The following is a 21779-nucleotide window of genomic DNA, read 5'->3' on the forward strand; positions in this document are numbered from 1 at the left end:
CAGTCCGTGCCGCCGGACGCCGCGCACGCTCATCTAGGGCTCCCGGGCTTTAGAAGCGGTCTGGGCGCCGGCGAGGGAGAGCGCCGGGCTGGTGACGTCATCTAGGAGAGCGAGGCGGGGCTGCGGACGGTGGGCGGGAGGCTGCCAACGGTTTTGAGTGTGGGGAAGGCGGCGGGGGTGGCTGTGCCGGGGTCCTTGGTTTCCCGGACCGGGACTCGGGGAGGGGGACAATCCCTAGTCCACACTTTGGCAAACTGAGCGGGACTGAGGTCTGGTTGTGTGGTGGGGAGTCGTTAGGGGTGGTCGGGGTAGAGGATCTCAGGCTAGGCTGGAGAGCGGCGGACTTTTTAGAGAGGTCTGAGGGGGTGGCCGAGGGTTCATGAAGTTTCTCTTGGGTTAGCACGGAGGGAGGGATTCCGAGGAGCCTTGCCATGGCTTTCTTGCCAGGAGCGGTCGGAGGGGATATACAGGAGGGTTGACCGTGGGTAGAACAGGTGCATGGCGAGGGGCGTGATGAGGTGGGGAGCGTGAGGGTCCTGTCTCTCTGAGACCCGGGGCAGGTGAGGGCCAAATAAGACTGCTGGAGGGAAATCAGGCCCCTGTTGGATTGGGTTTCAGTTTGCACGTTCTGGGTGGGAGAGTATAAGAGCGTGTGCCAGAAGTTCTTCAGCACTCCAGGGGAACTGCAGTTGTTCTGTCGCCCCTCGGTCTTCTGTCCCCACCCCCACCTCGCTGCACTCTCCTTTTCCACCGGTTCCAGGTGCTGTGGAAGGAAATGCTTTTGCCCTCTCCCATGGCCTCTGGAACCGCTGGAAATCTTTCCTCTAACCAGAAAGCCTCCCTGCTGCTACTCACTAAGGATCCTTGGCTTGGAGTCGTTCTCCTTTCTCCCAGATCTTCTTTTGGGGTGCACTTCCTCCCCTGGGGTCTCCTAAAGCAGGACCAGGAGTTCCCAGCTCTGCTGTGTGGAGTTTTCTCGTGCCTGTACTCATGGCGACATCAGCTACCAGCCCCGGCTCACCTCTCCGGGCTGAGGATCTCCTGAGTGATTCATCAGAAGCCCCTGGGTTGAACCAAGTGTCCTCTGAGGTGACCTCCCAGCTCTATGCTTCTTTGCACCTTAGTCGCCAGGCGGAGGCCACCGCCCGAGCCCAGCTGTATCTCCCCACCACCTCCCCACCTCCTCATGAGATGTTAGATGGCTTGGCCCAGGAGCTGAGTCGCAGCTTGTCGGTTGGCTTGGAGAACAACTTGAAGAAAAAGGTGAGAGAGGTGTGTCTTGGTGACCTCTAGGATCTTGGAATGGGCGCTGGTTTGAAAAAAAAAATGTTGCTTTTCTGAGACTTGAACTCCTGTTGTTGGATTTCAAATTCCTTTAAGTGACAGAGTCCCTTCTCCTTGTTCTTGGGAGCAAATGTTTATGGGGGTGGAAGTGGCCTGGGGGATGCCATAGTTTGGAAAATTGTGAAACTTCTAGGGTTTTGTGGTCAGAGACACCTGCACCACAGGGCTGGTTGCTGTGCCTTGACTTGGGCACTGAATGAGGATAAGGTTTCTTCAACTCAAGAGGGAGCTAGGAACGCAAGGATAGCAAAATTTGCTAAGCTCCTTCCAGCTCAAAGCTCGTTTGACTGTATGGTTTACAGTTGGGCATGTCAATCATTAAAACATGGTCTAATCGATGATGCATGTCACAGAGAGTTTGGTTATTAGTGTTGCACACTGCTTGGGTTTGGAAAACTGGAGGTATCTTGTGATGGGCACTAGGAGCGGTTTGGAAAACTAATAGCCCTGAACTGTAGGGAGGTTTTTAGACGAGGTACTTGTTCTCTAGTTGGCAAGGATCCTCACCAGGCTTGTCTTAATGTGCCCAATTAATTTATTTACTTACCTGGTTTCTGTAGACATTTGAATTTCAACCCTTATTGAGTTAGTTCCAGTTTTCTTAGCTATCCCAGGTGCTGGAGTAAAAATTCTTGGGTTTTAGGGGTCCCAGATGCCAGGGAATCTGGCAGTAGGTAGAACATAAGTCGTTCAGATTGCTTCTGATCTTCGTGTTGTTTTTTTCCCTAGGATGGCTCCAAGCATATCTTTGAGATGGAAAGTGTTCGGGGTCAACTACAGAGCATGCTCCAGAACTCCCGGGATGCAGCCTATCGTGAGTTGAACCCAGATTTAAGGGGTGGGAGAAGGCAGAGAGTGGAAGGCGTCTGAGACAAGAGAGGGCAGGAGGAAAGGCTCCAGTTCTTTGGGAGAGCGGCTGGAGAAGTGCATAAAGTCAAAAGGAAAGGCCCTCTCCTCTCTTCGTCTGCAAGTGCTCCCTGTTCCTATCCTTACCTGACTCTGGCTGTGCGGTCCCTCTGGCTGCCTGCAGGCGATCCCGTCACTCCGGGTCCTGGCTCAGAGAGACGAGAAGAGGACTCCTTTGACAGTGACAGCACAGCTACCTTGCTTAAGTGAGTTCCCCTTGGGGTTCTCCTGGTTTGCGTGCTTGTTTTCTCGGAAAGCTGCGTGTTCTTTTCCTTAGTTCTGTCTTTCCTGCTTTTCTGTCTCTTGGGACCTAAGATGCTGTACCTTAGCTTTTGGTTTTCATCCTTTTCTTTTCTTATTTTCTATCCCCCTTTACTCCTTCTTGAACGTGGGCATCTGTTGCCTAGTACCTGGCTTTCTCCCAACCTCTAGTCCTTCTTCCGCCAGAAGAGTTGGCTTGTTCCTGCTAAGACTTTTACTGCTGGGAGTGTGGTAGACAGGGAGGAGCAGTGTGGAGTGAATCACGGTACCTGAGTGCTGTCCAGCTCTATGACTTTGGCCAAGTCTCTTGTTCTTTCTGAGTTTCCGTTTCGTTGTTTGTAAAATGTCACGCTTGGACTAGGGGCTCTCGAAAGCTTTCCATAGCCTGATACTCTCTGCCTGCTTTGCTCAGCACCCGGCCCCTGCAAGACTTGTCTCCGTCTAGCTCAGCCCAAGCCCTGGAGGAGTTGTTTCCCCGCTATGCCAGTCTTCGCCCAGGGCCCCCCGTCAATCCCCCGGATTTCCAAGGCCTGAAAGATGCTCTGGATTCCGAGCACACCCGTCGCAAGGTGAGTCACCAAGGCTTCCTTTCAAAAGTAGCAAAGATTAGAAATAGGCTGGGTTCTGGGAAGGGCTGAGGGTTGAGGGCCTGTAACCTGAGACTTTGCTCAGATGGCTCTTCAGTGAGGCTGACTTTGACCATCCCGTCTAAGATGCACACCCCTCTTCTGGGTGGGTGTTCAGGTCCCTTGGGTGCTTCCTTCATAGAGCTTATCACAGGGGCACCTGGGTGGCTCAGTTGGTTAAGCATCTGGCTTCGGCTCGGGTCATGATCCTAAGGTCCTGGGATCGAGCCCCGCATCAGACTCCCTGCTCAGCCGGGAGCCTGCTTCTCCCTCTCCCACTCTTCCTGCTTGCGTTCCCTGTCTTGCTTTGTCTTTCTCTGTCAAATAAATAAAATCTTAAAATATATATATATATATATATATATATCACTTATCACAGTCCCAGATATCTTGTCTGCTTCTTTCCTCTAAAATTTAAGCTGCTTGAGGATCAGACCTTATCTTGTTCAGCACTGTCTTCCTAGCATCTGGAATGTGCCTGACACAAGGATACATTCCAGAAGCGTGTAGGGAATAAACAACATGCCTCGCTGGCTTTTGCGAAGGCTTTATGGCTACTGGTGATACAATGGACTGTCTCTGCAAGCCTCAGTGTATGTGAAGGGGGCAGAGAGGTGGACTAGGCAGGGGAGAGGTTACAGTCATTGGTTGTGTTGTCCTTTTTGGAACCGTCTCTTCGTCTGTTTGAAACTGCCTGGGCCTGAATGAAAGGTTTCCTCCTTTCTCCTTGGCCACGTTTAACCATTGTGCCTAGTGAGCTGCTTTAGGCACGAGTCACCTCCCACTCTGCAGTGTGGGCTGTTGCTGTCCTGCCAAAAGGTCCACAGGAGTCTTCCTTGGGAGATCCAGGAAACAGAAGAGCCTGGAAGCCAAGTCCTGTCTCCTGAGCTGGTCTTGGCCTCTAGATTCCTGCTCCAGAATTCCTGATTCTTCTTCTCCAGACCTATTCTGTTCTTGGGACCTGGGCTCCCTTTCTTCAGCCCATTTTTGCCGAGAGGCGCTGGGAAGTTTGATGATTTCATCAGACTAGAGATGTGACACCCAGGCTTGTCCTCCTCCTTCTCAGCATTGTGAGCGCCATATTCAGAGCCTCCAGACCCGGGTGCTGGAGCTCCAACAGCAGTTAGTTGTGGCTGTGACTGCAGACCGCAAGAAGGATGTCATGATCGAGCAGCTGGACAAGGTGCCAGGGTGGCAGAAGGCGGGTGGGTCTCTCCGTGGGGGGCGCCGAGAAACAGGAAAGGCGGGGTGGCCGCCCAGCATTTCTCTGTTCACGCTAAGAGCTGGGGGTGGGTTTACCGACCCCCGGGAGAAGGTAAAAATTACTGTGAAATTCCATTTGCTTTTCCTCCCCTGAGACCCTGGCCCGAGTGGTGGAGGGCTGGAACCGTCATGAGGCTGAGCGGGCAGAGGTGCTGCGGGGGCTCCAGGAGGAACGGCAGGCCGCTGAGCTCACCAGGAGCAAGCAGCAGGAGGTGGGCAACCCGCATTGGACAGCATGAGAGCCTGCGGTGCAGATCGATAGGGGAAGGGGTCCACATAGCTCCGAATCTGGGTCCCCAGCAGGCTGAGCTCAGTCTCGGAGCTGCAGGCCCGGCTGTTCTTGTCCCCATCCCTCTCCCTGCCGTTACTGTTCCTGCTGCCGGACTTGCGTCTTCGATGTCTTCCTAGATTTTCCCACACTGCGCAGTCTTCTTTTCAGGCCCCCAAGTCACGGAGTTAGGGCTCACTTTTAAAGTCGATATTGCGGAAGCTTTCTGCGGTGTAACGTGCGGGGATTCCCCTCCGTTCCTCTGTCCTGTGTCCCCCTGTCCCTGAAAGACAGTGACCCACCTGGAGCAGAGCCTTTCCGAGGCCATGGAGGCCCTGACTCGTGAGCAGGAAAGTGCAAGACTGCAGCAACGGGAAAGAGAGACACTGGTGAGAGAGCCGGGCTGGGTGCACTCCAGGGGAGGCCACTCATGAATTCTAGAGTGCTGTGGGCCATCGGTGGGTGTGGGAGCTGCACCAGGGGCATGTTTCTCCAAGCCTGTCCCTTGGAACGCTCATTCGGCTAGGTCCTCTGTGAATGGGGCTTGGCTGCCAAGTTGGCTTGAGAGACTCTACAAATCATTGCCTCACCAGAATTCTCTGGGGGATCGGCCTACTGTGTAGATTCCGGGGACCCATCGCCAGGGGTTTTGATTTAGTAGATGTGCTATGGGGCCGGGGAGCTGAAATGTGCCAAAATATCAGCAGCTTCCTAGGTAGTTTTGTGCAGCCAGGTTCGGGAACTCAGGTCTAGGACAGAGCCAGAAAAGGTATGGGGTGAGACTCCGTCGGGTTTCTTGTTGCTAAAATGGTACGATGATTACCTGTATGAATTAGCAGCCGGGTCTGGAACTCAGTCGTGTGCGTGACGTGTGCTGGCGACATGTGAGCCTGTCCTTGTCATCTTCACGGGCTTTATCCCACAGCCCCAGGTCATGGCTGCTGCTTGGCTGACTCATGACCAGAGGCTGGACCTTCTAGTCTCGGTGCAGCTTCTTTTAATGGCGATAGCGACAGCTGTCGCATATTGAGCACTGAGCGCATGCCCGACACGGCTAATTGCTCTCTGTGTGCTCTTTGCCGGAATCCTCACAAGGCAGGCCCTAGATACGAGGCCAACTTTGAGGAGAAAGAGGTGTGCCTACAAACGAGTGACAGCTGGGACGCAAACAGATTTGAGCCCGGATGTACCGAATTCTAGAACATACGCTCCTGTTTGCCATGTCATAGGCCTGTGGGTCTGAAAGCTGTTGCGTTTTTAGGGGACACGATTCTCAGCGGGTACACTGGATGGGGGCAGACGGCTAGTCTCTTGAGGGCTTGCTCAGGGTCGCGGTTTTCCCTGGGACTCCAGGAGGAGGAGCGGCAGGCGCTGACCCTGAGCTTGGAGCTGGAGCAGCAGCGGAGCCGGGCCCTGCAGGAGGAGCGGGATGAGGCTCGGGCGGGGCAGCTGAGTGAGCACCGGCAGCTGGAGACGCTGAGGCTGGCCCTGGAGGAGGAGCGACAGGCCTGGGCCCAGCAGGAGCGCCAGCTGCAGGAGCGCTGTGGAGCCCTGCAGGAGGAGGCGCGAGTGCAGCTGGAAAAGGAGAAGGTTAGAGCCGCCGTCACAGGGTGGGGGACCCCAGCTGAGGGCCGGAATGACAGAATGAGATGGGTGTCAGAATGTGGGGCAGAGGGGACGGGGCTGGAGAGCAAGGAACTGTCCGTGGGGCACATGGTGGAAGGGGCGGGGCTGGGGGGCACCTGGTACCCAGAAGACCGAAGAGTGAGATGCTCCAGAGCCCAGCAGAGTCAGGTGTGAAGAGGGCGAGCAGTGGCTTGGGTTTCAGGGCGTGGGAGGATGCCTTTGGGAAGGGAGGTGACTGGAGGACAGCAAAGGGGACATGCAGTTGAATTGGATCTCCTCTCCCAGGGGAACGCACAGAGGGAGGCGCAGGCGGCACGGGAGGCCCAGCAGCAGCTCGCACTGGTGCAGTCAGAGGTGCGGCGGCTAGAGGGTGAACTGGACACGGCCCGGAGAGAGCGGGACGCCTTGCAGCTGGAGATGAGCTTGGTGCAGGTCAGGGGGCGGCGCGGTCCTGAGGTTGCTGTCGGTCTGAGGCCCAGGGACCTTTTGGGAGTCTTGGCCAATGCTGCCATTTTTTACCAGGAATTTTGAGCCCTAAAGCCTTCTGCCTCGTCCGTGGGGCACACGGTGCCTGAGACTGTGTGTCCTGCTAAGCCCTGTACGTACCACATGTTTTCTGTACGGCCGCACCTATGGTCAAGGTTAATTTATAAGGTATTCACAGTAAGAGATGGACGGTCACTCATGTTCTACCTGAGCACTTACAGCAGCCGTTCGCGATAAGTTATGCAAATACGGTCTCTCTGCACGGCTCACTGTCCCTCCCTCACCTGTCTCCAGGTGAGGTTGTGAGATGGGGAGGTGCCCAAGTAGGGGTGTGGAGGAGGCGTGGGCGCAGGCATGGGACACGGCTTTAGGCTGCTACCGACCTTCCTGCATCAGGAGGGGGTTGGCCTGCTGGGGGACCACTGTTGACCGCAGATAACCGAAAGGCCTGGAAGCAAAATCGTGGAGGGGATACTACTGTGTGTGTTAAGCGTGTGGTAAGGGCACACCAGTGAGGTTCCCAGAGCAAGTCAGCCTGAGTGACTTTCCTCATTAATGATGCATGTAAGGGGACGCACCCAGTTTCTGGGATAGCGAGGCCAGTGTTGGGAAGAGGACCGTCCTTTTACTTTTCACCCAGCTCGCAGAGGTGGTGGACTGACCATGTGGAAACTAACTGCTGGTGGAAGACTGAGGATAGGGATGTTGGTGCGGCTCCACAGCGGTATGTGAGCAGCCGTAGCCCTCAGCAGTGCCGCTCCCCGGGTGTTCACTGAGTCTGCACAACAGCCTCGCTCTGGGCGCTCTGGGTGCTGCGTGCTGGAAGCTGGGAACTGTCCTAGCCAACAGGAAGCCATCAGCTTGGGGTGGGGGGCGCTGTCTAGCACACATCTTCTTGAAGTAGCGTGATAGATGACTGTCAAGCGACTGAACGATTCTTGAGTCTGGATCATCTTTGCAGTGAGGTCTTCCCCACGAGCTAAGTAAGATCTGCAGCCTCTGACGATCCCCGTTCCCTCCCCTGTTTGAATGTTTCTCCTAATATGCTCCATTCTACCCCTTTTAAAATCTTGTGAATTTCTCGAAGGCAAGGATTTTTGTCTGTTCCTCGTTGAATCCTGCAGTAGTGCCCGGGTTTAGCTTTATTCAAGCCATCGATTTCCTTACTGTTCCATCCGTTATGGAAAGGGAGGTATTGATGCTTCCAGCCACTGCTGCATGGCGGTCTGCCCCTTTGTCTTCATATGTTTCGGGGCTCTGTTAGGTACATAGATGTTTATATTGTCGTGTTTTCTTGATATAACCTTTTTTGGCTTAAAATCTACTTTGTCTAACCATCATCTCATCCCCACCCTAGCTCTCCTGGTTGGTGTTTGTTGCGTAGGCTGTCTCTTTCCATCCTTTTACTTAACAGGCTTTTGTGTCTTTGTATCTTAAGTGGGTCTCTTGTTGACCACATATAGTGGATCCTGTTTTATTTTGTTGTTTAATCCCTTCTGCCAATTTCTGCCTTTTAATTGGAGAGTTTAATTCATTTACATTTAAAGTAATTACTGGCGAAGAAGGACTGATTTCTGCCATTTAACTATTTGTTTTCCGTATGTCGTCCTTGTTTGTTTTTCAGTCACCCGTTACTGCCTGTTTGGATTATTTCATCAATATTTTGTGTACCATTTTCGATTCTCTTTGTTTTTCCTTTTCTGTACATTATTAAAGTCATTTTCTTAATGATTCCCTTGAGGTTACAATTAATGTCTTACAGTAATGGTCACTAGTGAAGGACATTAACTTCAGTTTCAACAGCGTGGAACCAGTGTTCCGTACGTCTGCGTCTCTCCACTTTCACATTTTTACAGACACAGATTTATCATCCTGTTTGGTGCACCTGCCTTTTATATCCCATAGGAAGAAAGGAGCTACCGACTGAAAGCACGGTAGCACAGGCGTCTGTGTTCACTCACAGAGCAGCGTTCATCGGCGTTCTTTATTTCTTCGTATGGCTTCTGGTCACTGGCCTGCAGCCCTCCCTTCATTTTTCGGTAGGTCAGGTCTCCTAGAAATGAATGCTCTTAACTTTTGTTTATCCAAGAATGACTTAATTTCTTCTTCGTTCTTGAAGGTCTTCATGTTTTGTTTCACTTGACCATTGATTTTCCTTTGGCCCTTGAAATGTGGCATTCCACTGCCTTCTGGCCTCCATGACTTCCTATGAGAAGTTGGCAATCAGTCTTACGGAGGCACTATCCTAAGGGGCAAGGGGCTTCTCTCTTGCTTCTTTCTCTGTGTTTTGTTTTGTTTTGTTTTTAAGATTTTTATATACTTATTTGAGAGAAAATGTGCACATGAGCCTGGGGATGAGCAGGTGGAGAGAGACAAGCAGTCTCTGCTGAGCAGGGAGCCCAACGCCGAGCTCAACACAAGCTCAGTCCCATGACCCTGAGACCACGACCAGAGTTGACATCAAAGTTGGCCGCTTAACGGCCTGAACCCCAAGGTGCCCCTCTGTGTTTGGCTTTTGACAGTATGACTGTGCTATGTTGTAGTGTGGATCTCCTTTAGTTCGTTCTGTTTAGAGATTATTGAGTTTGGGGGATGGGTGGATTTATGTCTGTTATCAAATTTGGGAAGTTTGGGGCTGTTTTTGTTTTTGTTTGGTTTTGTTTGTTTGTTTGTTTGTTTTTTCAGATTTTTTTCTGTTCTTTCTCTCTTCTCATTCTGGGACTTTGCTGATGCATCTGTTGCTAAGGCATCTATGGGATGTCCTGCAGATCCCTCGGGTTCTGTTCAGTTTCTTGATGGTTCTTTCTTGTTGCTCATTGGATTGCACAATTTCTGTTGTTTATCCTCTGGTTCCTTGGCCCTTTCTTCTTCCTGCTGAACTCTGCCAGTGAGTCCCTTTGGTGAATTTTTTAAATAGTCTTTATTTTGGGAGGCAGTTATGTGTTCAGAGCAAAAGTGAGCAGAACGTACAGAGATTTCTCATATACCTCCTACCTCCACAGACACATAGCCACCCCCATTACCAACGTCCCCCACCAGATTCGACCATTGGTTACAATGGACAAACCTACCTTTACACGTCGTTATCACCTAGAATCCACAGAACACTTTAGTGTTCCCTGTCGCTGTTTTACATTTTATGGATTTGGACAAATTTATAATGACATGTATCCACCTTTATAGTGTCACACTCATTGTCACTGCCTTAAAAACCCTTGGCGCGTGTCCTGTTCACCCCTTCCTCCCTCTAGCCCCTGACAACCATTGGTCTTTTTTACTGCCTCTGTAGTTTTGCCTTTCCAGAATGTCATATGATTGGAGTCCTACGAAACGTAACCTTTTGAAACTCACTTCCTTCACTTAGTGATAGGCATTTACGTTTCTTCCGCATCTTTCCGTGGCTTGATAGCTCATATCTTTTTAGTGTTAAATAATATCCTGCCGTCTGGGTGTGCCGTGGTGTATTTAGCTGTGTGCCTACTGATGGACACCTTGGTTGCTTCTCATTTCTGGCAGTTAAGAATAAAGCGGTAAACAGCCAGCTGCAGGTTTTGGTGTGAACTTAAGTGTTTAACTTCTTTGGGTAAATACCAAGGAGCATGGGTGCTGCATTGTGTGGTTAGAGTACATTTTGTTTTGTCAGAAACCACCACCGTGTCTTCCAGAGTCGTAGTACCATTTTGCGTTCCTGTCAGCAATGAACGGGTGTGTTCCTCTTGCTCCACATTCTCTCCAACATTTGTTCTGGTCAATGTTCTGGATTTCGGTTATTTCAGTAGGGGTGTATAGTGAAATAGGGGTATGGAGTGGCACCTAGTAAAATTTTCATATTATCAATTGTACTTTATTGCTCCAGAATTTCTGTTTGGTTCTTTTTTCTAATTTATGTCTCTGTTGACTTTTTCTCTTTGTTCCTTCATTATCCTGATTTCCAGTTGGTTGTCCAGATAGTTCATTGAACATATTTAAGCCTGTTGATTCAGTGTCTTCGATTAGTAATCCCAGTGTCTGGGCTTCCACAGGAGACGTTCCTGTCAAATCTCTTATTCCTCTCTCTCTTTTTTTTAAAGATTTTATTTTTAAGTAATCTCCACACCAAATGTGGGGCTCCCAACTCACAACCCTGAGGTCCAAGAGTTCCATGCTCTACTGACTGAGTCAGCCAGGCGCCCCCCACTTATTATTATTTTTCTAAAGGTTTTATCTATTTATCTGAGAGAGAGCGCGCATGCACACACGTGAGGGGTGGGGCAGAGGGAGAAACAGACTCCCCCATGTGCAGGGAGCCTGATGCGGGACTCGATCCCAGGACCCTGAGATCATGACCTGAGCTGAAGGTAGACGCTTAACGCACTGAGCCACCCAGGCGCCCCTTTACTTATGTTTTTATTATTGATTTATAGCTTAACTTTGTGATTAGAGAGTATGGTCTTTTAAAAAAATTGCTTAAGTGTATTCCACACAACTTTGTGTGTTGAAATATTTCTATCTTAACAAAGTGTTGCATGAATAGTATAATGAACGACGCTTACATTCACCTGTTGACATTTCACAACATTCGTCGGTTTGGCTGCACCTCCCTGTCCCCCTCTCTCCCTTCCTCTGCCCCCATCACTGGAGAGTTTCTTGCGGATATGAGCAAATATATTATTTTTGTTACTTAAATTCTTTGAAATCTTTTGATACGAATTTTTGTTCTAATATATGGTCCATTATTCTAAGTGTCTCATGTGTGCTTAAAAATATGTATCTTATGTTATTGGTGAAGTGTTATGTATGTAAGTGTCTATTTGTATGTGTGTTGAGTTCAGTTGAGCTGTTTAAATCATTGTTTCCTTATTGATTTTTTTTTCTGTTAAAATCCCACCAAATGTGAATTTTTCTATTTCTCCTGAAGTCTGTCAGTTTTTGCTTTATACATTTTAAGGCCGTTGTTAAGTGGCATATAAATTTTAAAATTCTACATCTTCCCTGGTAAATTGGATGTTTTATCCATATGACATAACTCTCTAGATCTCTCCAGGCCTTTTATCTTAGAATCAGTTTTTGCCTAATAATATGATGTTACTAGACTTACACCAGCCTTTTCAAAAATATTTTTTAAGCTTTTTCCTTAAAGTAGAGCTTGCCTGGCCAATAGTTTTGTAATCTTTACTTCAGCCTTTATATATTTGTCTCTTAATTGGAGCATCAAATTCTTTTACATTCGGTTTATTTATTTATGGTTGGGTGTATGTTTTAACTTTAGATTTCATTTTGTCTTACATACTTAATGTTTATTCTTCTCTCCTTTCTTGTCACCTTTGAGATTCATTACTTTTTTCTCACTTTCCTTCTTTTGTCAGCTGGTTTTAAAGTTTCTATCTGTTTAGGAGTCATTTTCGAAATTACAACACGCATACTTCAGCCAAAGTGAATTTATTGGAGGTAAATATCATGGACAAAGAAGGGAGCCAACATCAGCGTGGCTGGGAGTTTCCCAAAGAAATTTTAAAAATACTTTTACAATATAAAAGTTATCTGTCAGGCAAGTTTGAATAGTACAGATGTAGAAACTCTTGGTTACCTTTTTTTTTTTTTTCCTAAAGATTTTTATTTATTTATTTGAGAGACAGTGAGAGAGAACATGAGAGGGGAGAAAGTCAGATGGAGAAGCAGACTCTCCATGGAGCAGGGACCCTGATGTGGGACTTGATCCCAGAACTCCGGGATCATGACCTGAGCCGAAGGCAATTGCTTAACCAACTGAGGCACTCAGGCACCCCTGGTTGCCTTTCTTACCATGTCCCTTTGTATGTGTCCTTTCAGGATCTTTTCATTTGAGTTTGTGCATTGCTGCTTTTTTTTTTTTAAAACGATGTATTTATTTATTTGAGGGAGAGAGAGAGAGAGAAGGAGCCGGCGGTGGTGGGAAGGGCAGAGGGAGAGAGAATCCCAGGCACACTCCCTGCGAGGAGCCAGGCACAGGGCTCAGTCCCAGGACCTGGAGATCATGACCTGAGCCGAAACCAAGAGTCGGACGTTTAACCGACCAAGCCACCCAGGCGGCCCGTGGGTTGCTGCTTTAAAAAAACATACTCATTTGCTGCAGCCTGTCACTGTTACCTTTTAATAGAGACATCTTTCCACATCCCATATGCGCAGTACATGCAGAAAGATGGACATCGTGACTTTGAAGAGTTGTGTAATGTCACAGTGAATGGGGGCATTATAGTTTTCTAGTTTTCTTAAGCATTTTCCTTTCAATGAGAAATGTACACAGACACCAATTTTTTCACTATGAAAGTAGTGCTGCTGTGAGCGTCATTGTATGTAAGCCTTGGGCGCCCGTTCTGTAGAGCAGATTACTTAAGGGCCATCGGCGGCTCCGAAGGAGTAGCTCTAAGTTTTCCACCAGGAGAAGGCAGGCAGTGAGCTGTCTAGTGCAGTCAGTATCGGGACGCAGAAGTTAGACCGGGGCTGGAGTGGGAGAAAATGGGAAACAGTGCATACAGTTTTCCTTTTATAAAATGAAAATTCCTGGAGATCTGCACAGTCATGTGAATACAGTTAACACTACTCACCTGTACGCTTAGAAGTGGTTAAGAAGGTAAATTTTATATTATGATTTTATATTATGTGCTTTTTTCTACCATAATTTTTAAAAATTAAAAAAAAAAAACCACTACATTGGTAGAATCGCGAAGGGTTTCACATGGCAGGAGAGCGGGCCAAGTGGGGTTGCTGTACAAGCTGTTTTGGGCAGCCAGACTCCATTCTTCAGGCAGCGGTGGCCTTTGGACGGTTTCAAACAAGGGGAAAATTTGAGCACATGTGTATTCTAGAATATTCGCTCGGGCACAAAGTGGAGGATCTCCTGGGGCAACGTGAGAGAGGGTGCAGGGTAGAAGAGAGCGCAGGAGATCAAGTGGGCGTGACCTGGTAGTGAATGGCCGCCACCGTGAGCCGGGGACTAAAGTCAGGAGATGTTCAGGAGGTAGAACGGAAGGGCCCTTTGGAAGGTGGACAGAAGCAGGAGAGTCAGGGCTGACCTATAGTGCAGGTGTCCCTGTGGAGAGCGGTGCCAAGAACTAAGGCAAGAAGTCACGTAGGAGGAAAAGGTTCAAGTGTAAAACACCAGGTGAGCTCAGTGTTGGAGCGGTTTTGTTTGAGGTGAGCCAAGAACCCTTATTCAGGAGGCTTCTGGGTGTGTGGGCGTAAAGTCCAGTGAAAGAGACAGATTTAGAAAGCGCTCAAGGTATAAATGGTAAGAAAAAACATAGCCCAGGTGCCCCATGTTTACTAACACACGTGAAAGCCTCTGGGACCTGGAATGTTAGGAGGCTGTCAGGGAGAGGACTGAGGACGGAGCTCGAGAAAGCGTCCGCCCCCATTGGGCACTTGGGGGAGCAGGGGGGGCGGGGTTGTGGGGCTGGCAGCGGGGCAGGGGTGAGGGACACGGACTGCCGGTATGGCAGGCAGGACCCCATGAGAAGAGATGAGGAATCATCCCTGTGGGATTCAGAAGTCCGGTTATGCGTGGGGCAGTCGGGTTTCAGAGAGACGCAGAAGGACTGGGAAGAGAGAGAGGAAGGAGCCTGGGACACAGCCCAACCCTGCATTAGGCGGAGGGGACAGGGACGTCCGCTGCCCGTCGTGGAGATGGGCTCCTTTGACCTGTGCCTGCTTTAGGCTACACAGATACTTCTTTTGTTCGGTGTCACCTGTTCTTTCGCGGGGTGAACCCCAGAGTCCCACCTGGGAGCCTCCCTTCCTTCCTTCCTGTTCTTCCTCCCTCTGGCGTGGGGCGGGGGTGCTGGCTGTTCTGTCTGCCTCCCGTCCAGCCCCAGCCTGGGGAGCCCTCAGCTAGCCTCTTCTCGCTCCTAGGCGCGCTACGAGAGCCAGCGGCTGCAGCTGGAGTCTGAGCTGGCCGTGCGGCTGGAGCAGCAGGTGACCGAGCGGCTGGCGCAAGCCCAGGAGAGCAGCCTCCGGCAGGCCGCCTCCCTGCGGGAGCAACACAGGTGCTGGGCCCTCCTGGGTGCTCCCCTGCCTGGACGGGGCAGTGCTGGGCCTCCCCCTGCCTCTCCCAGGCCCACTTCCTGCTTCCCCTCTCCCCGACCAGCGTTTTCTGGAAACACTTCTTCAGTGAGCCACTGTCCCACACACCCTCACCTCAGGGTCTGCTTCCGGGGACCCTGTCCTCAGACGCCTGCTCCGTCCCTCCTTCCTGAGCCCCCCGGGCCTCGGCCAGCCTGGCCGGTGCTCTCGCCGTCACAGGCACGGCTTCTGGCCCTTTCCCCTTTGATGACCTTGGTCTCCAGGCTCAGCCCTCAGTCCTCCCCCTCGCCCTCCCAGGAAGCAGCTGCGGGACCTGAGCGCACAGCACCAGCAGGAACTGTCCTCTCAGCTGGCCCAGTTCAAGGGGGAGGCGGCGGAGCGGGAGGAGCGTCAGCGGCAGGTGCTGCAGGACTACGAGCTCAGGTCCGGTCCCTGCAGCCGCCCTTTCCCGAGCGCGGAGCCCGAACCGGGCAGGGCGGAGGCCTGCCCTCTCCGTGGGCCTGTCCGCGTCTACAGCAGCCCCGGCACCTCTCCGAGTCTCGGTGCCCGCTCCCTCTGAGGCTACCCATCCCCTCTGCCGTCTCTCCCCCAGGCTGGCCCGGGAGCAGGCCCGGGTGCGTGACCTGCAGAGCGGCCGCCAGCAGCTGGAGGAGCAGCGGGCCGAGCTGGTGGAGAGGCTCCAGGCCATGCTGCAGGCCCACTGGGAGGAGGCAAACCAGCTGCTCAGTGCCCCCACGCTGCCTGCAAACCCCCCGGTAGGCATCGCCACTCGGACTTGGCTGATCCTGAGGTCGGTCCTAGCACCGCATTGCTGGGGAACCCCCGTGTGCTTCCTTGAAGAAGAAGGGAGTCTTTTCGCCGTGGTCGCCGCTCTCCCAGGGTGGCCCCGACTCGGGGGACCCGGCTCTCCTCCCCTAGCCCCAGACGAGTCTCACCCTGAGAGCCCCAGAGGAGCCTCGCCCCGTTCTGGTGGCATCTCCCACTTTCTGGCCATAATTCGTCAGTTTTTATTTTAAGCTAAAATCTCATTCGGAAAAGATAACACACACATGAAGAAAGGGAAATCAAATAGTTCGTAAAGGCGTGCGGGGGGATGTGCTCTCCATCCTCCCCTGCCCACGGGCTCTGGCGCTCTGCCCGGAAGCAGCCCCCGCGGCTTGTGCCTCGTGCTCGCCTGGCCCCCGTGGTGGCCTCCCGTGTGTGGCGGCGGGACTTCTCACTTGACCAAGTGTGCATTCGTGGCATCAAAGTTGGCCTCTCCAGTCTGCTTCCATACACAGAGCTGATGTAATTATCATTCGCACACGTCTCCGTGCCTGCCTGTCTTACCTGTACAGCTTCTGGAGCAGGAACTGAGAGGTTGAAAATAAGCATCGGAAAAAGGGATGGGAGGTGGTGGTCGTTACCAGATCCCTTCCTAGGGGCTTTCTGCTCACGCATCATCTTTAGCTTGGAATCGAGGTGCCTGTGCCCAGTCTCGGGTCTGCGTGCACAGGGTGTGAGCTGCCTTCTTTTCTCTGTGCCCAGGTCCCCACCACCAGCCCCTCCAGCCCTGGACCTCAGGAGCCGGAGAAGGGGGAGCGGAGGCTGTGGCCTCTGCCTCCTGTGGCCGTGGCCCTGAAGCCCGCGCTGCAGCAGAGCCGGGAAGCCGGGGAGGAGGCGCTCGGAGGGCCGCCGCCTGTCCTCTGCGGCTCCTCCACAGACCTCGGCCTCCTGCTGGGCCCCTCCTTCCAGAGCCAGCACTCTTTCCAGCCCCTGGAGCCAAAACTCACCTCATCCTCGGGTAAGTGGGGACCCGCGTCCCTCACGGGCGCCCTCTCACCTCTCTGTGTGCAGCTCCGTCAGTTTCCCAGCCCCCAGCCGTCTCCGAGACCAGGAGGTGCTTGGAGCAGGGAGAGCTCGTGGCAGTCTGACACCGCTGGGCTTGATGGGAAACAGACCTGGGACCCGGGTGCTCTCCAGAGCCGATTTGGGGCCACGTGAGCCCTTGACGCTGCCTCTCCCTGCGCAGCTCCTTCCTTGGTGGACCATGCTCTCTGCCAGGTTCTTGCTCTTCTCTCCACCGTTTGATCGGCTGTGACACTGGTCGCAGCCCGTACTCCAGACAACGGTAGAGAGACATTGGTGTCTCTGTGTCTTGGGTCCAGCTCAAGGAGAGGCGCCCTGATGGGTCGGTCACTGTTCCTTGGGTGCGGTAGCATTTCCTGGCTCGCCGGCGTCCACTTGGGTGGACGGCGGCACTCTGGGGTGCAGGCCTGACAGCCCGGGTCCAGTGAAGAATGAGAGACGGGTGACTTTAAATGTAGAAATAAGTAGTCATAGTTAAAAAGAATGAGGGCGTGTTCCCCTCCACGCCAGAGCGTGTCCCTTAATTTCAAGCCATTCTGAGCATCGGCTTCTGGTCTTCAGGGAGCTTGTGGTAAGGTTTCTTTGCTCAGAGTCCCAGTGGCACAGCCTTCCCCTGCCTGCCACGCTTCTCAGAACCCAGCTGGGCCTCTCTCCAGCAGCTGCAAACTCTGGCCCTGCCCTTCTCCCAGCTGGGATGCCCTGCTGTATCTAATAGGCCTTTTTCTCTGGGCATTTGGGGTTCTTTTGTAGCTGACTCTCTTCCCCGACAACACACACGTGGCTGTTTCCCTTTCCAGCTGGGACCTTCCACCCTGACCACAGGCCGGAGCGGCCGTTCCCTGAGGAAGATCCTGGGTCTGATGGCGACAGCTTCCTCAAGCAGGGGCTGCCGCCCCCCTCCCAGCTCGAGGGCCTCAAGCATTTTTTGCAGCAGGTGAGAGAGGGCCCCTGCCCGTCCCTCCTCACCTCCTTCTCCCCTTCTCCGTTTTCTTCTCCTGGGGCTGTCCCCCTTTCAGGACTGGTTCTTGTTTCAGTCTCTCTGATTCCTGCCTCATAACCCCCTTCTGGAACTTTCCCTGGGTCTGCCTCCCAGACCCAGGTGTGTTTCTTTATTGGTCCTCAGGGAACCTTACTGTGTTGTCCCCACAGCTGCTGGACACGGTCCCCCAGAACAGTGAGGCCCCCTCTGTGGATCTGTTACCCCCGAAGTCTGGTGAGGGCCGACTCTGAAGAAGGCTGGGGCTGGAGTTGGGGAAGGTGGGATCTGACTGCGGACCTTTGGGAGCTGGCAAAGGTCATAGAGCCTTGTGAGGACTGGGTGGCGGGGGTGGAGGGGCGCGTCTCCTTGTCCCTTGCCCCACTGCCTGATTGTCGCATCTTGTCCTTCTTGCTAGGTCCGCTGGCTGTCCCGTCCTGGGAGGATGCCCCTCGCGTGCCCCACCTCCCACCCCCCGTTCATAAAACCAAAGTGCCCCTGGCCATGGCGTCCAGTCTTTTCCGGGCACACGAGCTTCCCTCAAGCCAGTCCCAGAGCAGCGGTCCCAGCGGCAGCTCCCCGGACACTGGTACGCGGGCCGTGGCTTCCTGGGACATAGACAGGGGAGGTGTTGGTGCGGAGCCAGTACCTGGAACTGAAGGCCCTTCTGGGTTCCCGCTGCGCCTCTCAGGTGGAGACGGGCTGGCTCCCGCGGGGCAGCTCATGGATGTGTCTCAGCTCTTGCGACTGTACCAGGCTCGGGGCTGGGGGGCGCTGCCGGCAGAGGACCTGCTGCTCTACCTGAAGAGGCAGGAACACGGCAGGTACCAGCCAGGAGGGCAGTGGCAGGGGGGTGTGGCCCATGGGCAGCCCGGCTCAGACGGACCAGCGGGCCAGGTGTGGACCACAGAGCCACGGAGAAGCATCCCTTGTTCCTTCCCGGGGAAGGAAGTGAGGAGCGGTGGGCCCACGGTCTTCTCTCTTCCTCTGTCCCTCGGGGCTCCCACCTCTCTCTGGTCTCTTCCTTTCCAGTGTCCGTTTCCTCACCTGTGACTGCCACCTCTGTGTCTTCATGTCCTCCTGCCTTAGCTTTCCGCTCTTTACCCCACAGCTGAGAGCTCAGAATCTAGGACTGTGACCTCCTAGTGTACCTCCATAGCGAGTCTGCCGGGTGTCCTCCCGTGGGACCCCCAGGTCCGTCTTGTTTGTTCTTCTTCCCGAGACAGATTGGGGAGTGGGGCGGGGGCAGCTCCCCATCCTCATCCCTCCGTTTGTGTGGCAGGACCGACAGCCGAGGGGATAACATCCCCAGAAGAAACACAGACTCCCGTTTGGGTGAGATCCCCCGGAAAGAGGTGAGGGGTAGTGGGACAGGGATGGGGGCGTGGAGGGGCTCTCGCTCACTGGTCCCTGGCTGGATCCATTCTATGTTGCCCAACCTCTACTTCCTGACCATCTTCCATAGCATGGTCTCTCCCCTCTGCTGAGTGACCGTGGCCCCTTGTGCTTGGAGCCTTTCCGCAGTGGCGGGGAGGCTGACTCTGCCTCCTTTTCTCCTCACCCCGGATCCCCTCCAGGTGCTCCCTCGCCGCCTTGCTCCAGCCCCTAAGACCGAAAAACCAGTTCGCAGGAAAGGTGGCCACCCTGCCCCCAGCAGCGCAAGGAGTCGGGGGGGCATCTGGAGATGAGCCCCCTGCCCTCTCTACTCTTATTTTAATAAATGCTCGAGAGTCTGCATTCAAGTCTCTTGACTGCTAGGCATCTGCAGAAATGGAGATTTTATAGGAAACTACTTTGTAAAAAAACCTCATTCTGCTTGAGTATGTTTTTTGTATGTTGTACGTTCCTGTTTTCTAATCTGTGGGAAAGACATGAAGACTTTGAAGAAAGATGGCCTCTGGCTGGGTCTGAGAAGTTCCTGTGAGCTAATGCTCAGTGTTTCGAGAGTAGGACGTGCAGAGCGATTTTAGCTGCAATTGGCGGTGGAATTATGGAAGATTCTAATTTTCTTCTTTATATGTTTCTGTATTTCCGTATTTTCTAAAACAAGCGTTTATTACTTAATCAGAAAAAACAAACTTGTAATAAAAGTAAATTATTGTATAAAGAGTGAGTAAAAATTTGATTGTCAGGGGAGAGTATTTGTTCCTTTTTTACTTTTTTTGGAAGATTTTATTTATTATGAAAGAGTAAGAGAGGGAGAGAGCAAAGCCAGGGGGAGGGACAAAGAGAAAAGCAGATTCCCCACTGAGCAGGGAGTCGATGCGGGGCTTAATGCGGGGCTCGATCCCAGGACCCCGAGATTATGACCTGAGCTGAAGGCAGAGGCTTAACAACCGAGCCACTCAGGCGCCCCAAGATTCTTGGTCTGTAAGGGTTAGTAAAGCTTGAGGATTCCGTAGGGCACTGACTGACCCGACCTGCAGACACGCTGCAGCGGTAAGACATGGGGTAAAGACTAGACTGCTGGCCAGGGGAAAAGAAAAAAGCCACCATTACAAACCTGGCGTCCTCCTACTCACCAGAGTGAACAAGAAAGAACAAGCCCGAGTGCAAAGCTGCGGAAGGCCCCAGCGTCCCCGCATGAACAGGGACAGCCGGGAGTCCGCAGGATGACACCCCGGGACCCGTGGCCCCTGCAGCTCCCAGCTCAGCGTGGGCGGTGAGGACGCCAGGTACGGCTCTGAAGGGCCCGGCCACCCCGGGGTGTCTTCTGTGACTGGGGGATGCGTCACTCTGCCCCCTCAGTTACTCGGTTAGTGCTAGCATAGACGTGATGGCACACACCTCAGTGTTTCATATCTGCATGGGTCTTGGTGGGCCTCCGCGGAGAAACTTCAAGAGGAGATGAAGGCCCGGGACCAGCTCTGGCCAGGACAGCCCGGCCTCGGTGTCCATGCTCAGGGCTGCGCTCTCAGGCGGAGAGACGCTCCCCAAGCCCCGTCTGTTCCTCTACCCACCTAGGACAATGTTAACCTTGCTCTTTTTTACTTCAAGTGCCTAAAACTGGTCTGAACAAACTGGTTGGCAGCATGTGGTCACCATTGCTAGGACACCGTCTTATGCCATTTTTAAAAGCTGGGGACATGAACACCAAGTCTTACCTTGTCTCCTGGTTTCCAGCCTGCCACCATCCGTCACCATGCCCTACATTTTTCCGGACATGAAGGATGGTCTGGAGAACATTGCCCAACTCTACAGAACAAAATCAGAAAGGGGCACAGTGCTGACTGGACCACATGTGGGACTTGTGTACTTATGTGTAACATGCATGTCGTGTATGAAAAAATCCTGTCTCTTCACTGGAGACCAGCAAGGAAGGGCTGGGGAGGGGAGAAAAGCCACAGACAAGCAGCCCCCCAACTTTTTCCTTCCATAATCATCTTGGGAATATTCCAAGGGGGGGACAGAATGAAAGAATTTGCAAGTTCTAGAAACATCCACACGCGAAGGAGGTGGGTGCAGGCTTTCAAGTCTTCACTTAGTGTGGACAGGGTGCGACGTGGGACTTTGTCCCTGAGCCCTCCCACAGCCCCTTGGGAGTGGGCACAGGAGGTCTGGCGGTGGAATATATTGGGGTGATGAGGCCACTTCACAGCTAAGAAACCCAGTGGTGCATTGGTCCTCGGGGCCAAGTGAGTTTCCCTGGTAACAGTCCAGAGCGGCAGGGGGCCCTGGTCCACGAGGTCACCTGGGACCTCCAGCTCTTCCGATCCGCTGCTCCCTGCAGATCAGTGTCATTATCTGTGCGGTTGAAGCAAGCTTGGGACGCCCGTGAGACGCCCGGCTGGCAAGAGGGGGAAGAGCCTGAGGCCGGTGTTTCGAGACCCATACTTGGAAATGCCACACATCAGCACTGTTTACCATTCGTCGCCAGGACCTGAGTCACAGGAGACTCGGAAGGTGGCCGTGTGGCCCTCACCTCTGTTAGGATGCCGGAACCCGGGTTGCATACAGCAGGAACAGGGGCCGAGATAGCGGGAGCAAGGGCTCGGCCCTGCGCGTGCAGACTGTGAAACCAGCCATGGCGCCAGCAGCGTCGACGGTCACGTGCCTCCGGGGTCGCCGAGGCGGCTGGGGGGCGGGGGGCGGGGGGCGGCGGTGCGCAGCCGGACGTCCACGCACAGTCCGCTGCGGG

The 21779-nt window shown here is 53.0% G+C and overlaps 1 protein-coding gene across 9 annotated transcripts; it reads left to right on the forward strand.

Moving 5' to 3' along the window:
• Positions 1-11: 11 nt before the first annotated feature.
• Positions 12-19750, forward strand: CNTROB (centrobin, centriole duplication and spindle assembly protein). Of its 9 annotated transcripts, none has more exons than XR_004280556.1 (20): positions 12-1272; positions 2074-2158; positions 2375-2456; positions 2924-3080; positions 4204-4320; positions 4496-4612; positions 4959-5057; positions 6022-6258; positions 6580-6726; positions 14647-14780; positions 15115-15240; positions 15410-15572; positions 16345-16600; positions 17463-17599; positions 17789-17878; positions 18060-18230; positions 18333-18465; positions 18753-18835; positions 18924-18996; positions 19219-19242. XR_004280556.1 is itself a non-coding variant. In XM_032321143.1 (20 exons), the coding sequence occupies exons 2-20, from the start codon at positions 1192-1194 to the stop codon at positions 19327-19329; spliced, it is 2490 nt and encodes an 829-aa protein (XP_032177034.1). In that variant the 5' UTR covers positions 13-269; positions 1125-1191; the 3' UTR covers positions 19330-19750. The 9 variants fall into 9 exon arrangements, 7 of the variants coding, with proteins under 7 accessions (XP_032177033.1, XP_032177034.1, XP_032177030.1 ...); XR_004280557.1 differs by having other exon boundaries at positions 17815-17878; positions 19219-19240; XM_032321143.1 differs by lacking the exon at positions 18753-18835 and having other exon boundaries at positions 13-269; positions 1125-1272; positions 17815-17878; positions 19219-19750.
• Positions 19751-21779: the final 2029 nt, after the last annotated feature.

The sequence above is a fragment of the Mustela erminea genome, chromosome 18, assembly GCF_009829155.1.
Source record: "Mustela erminea isolate mMusErm1 chromosome 18, mMusErm1.Pri, whole genome shotgun sequence".
Classification (NCBI taxonomy): domain Eukaryota; kingdom Metazoa; phylum Chordata; class Mammalia; order Carnivora; family Mustelidae; genus Mustela; species Mustela erminea.

What these genes read in the sequence shown, in the direction of transcription:
- CNTROB (XM_032321139.1), top strand. Translation starts at nt 991, where the DNA reads ATGGCGACATCAGCTACCAGCCCCGGCTCACCTCTCCGGGCTGAGGAT. An exon ending in TGATCGAGCAGCTGGACAAG is followed by an intron (nt 4,321 to 4,495) that starts GTGCCAGGGTGG and finishes TCCTCCCCTGAG; the next exon opens with ACCCTGGCCCGAGTGGTGGA. An exon ending in TCTGTTACCCCCGAAGTCTG is followed by an intron (nt 17,879 to 18,059) that starts GTGAGGGCCGAC and finishes CCTTCTTGCTAG; the next exon opens with GTCCGCTGGCTGTCCCGTCC.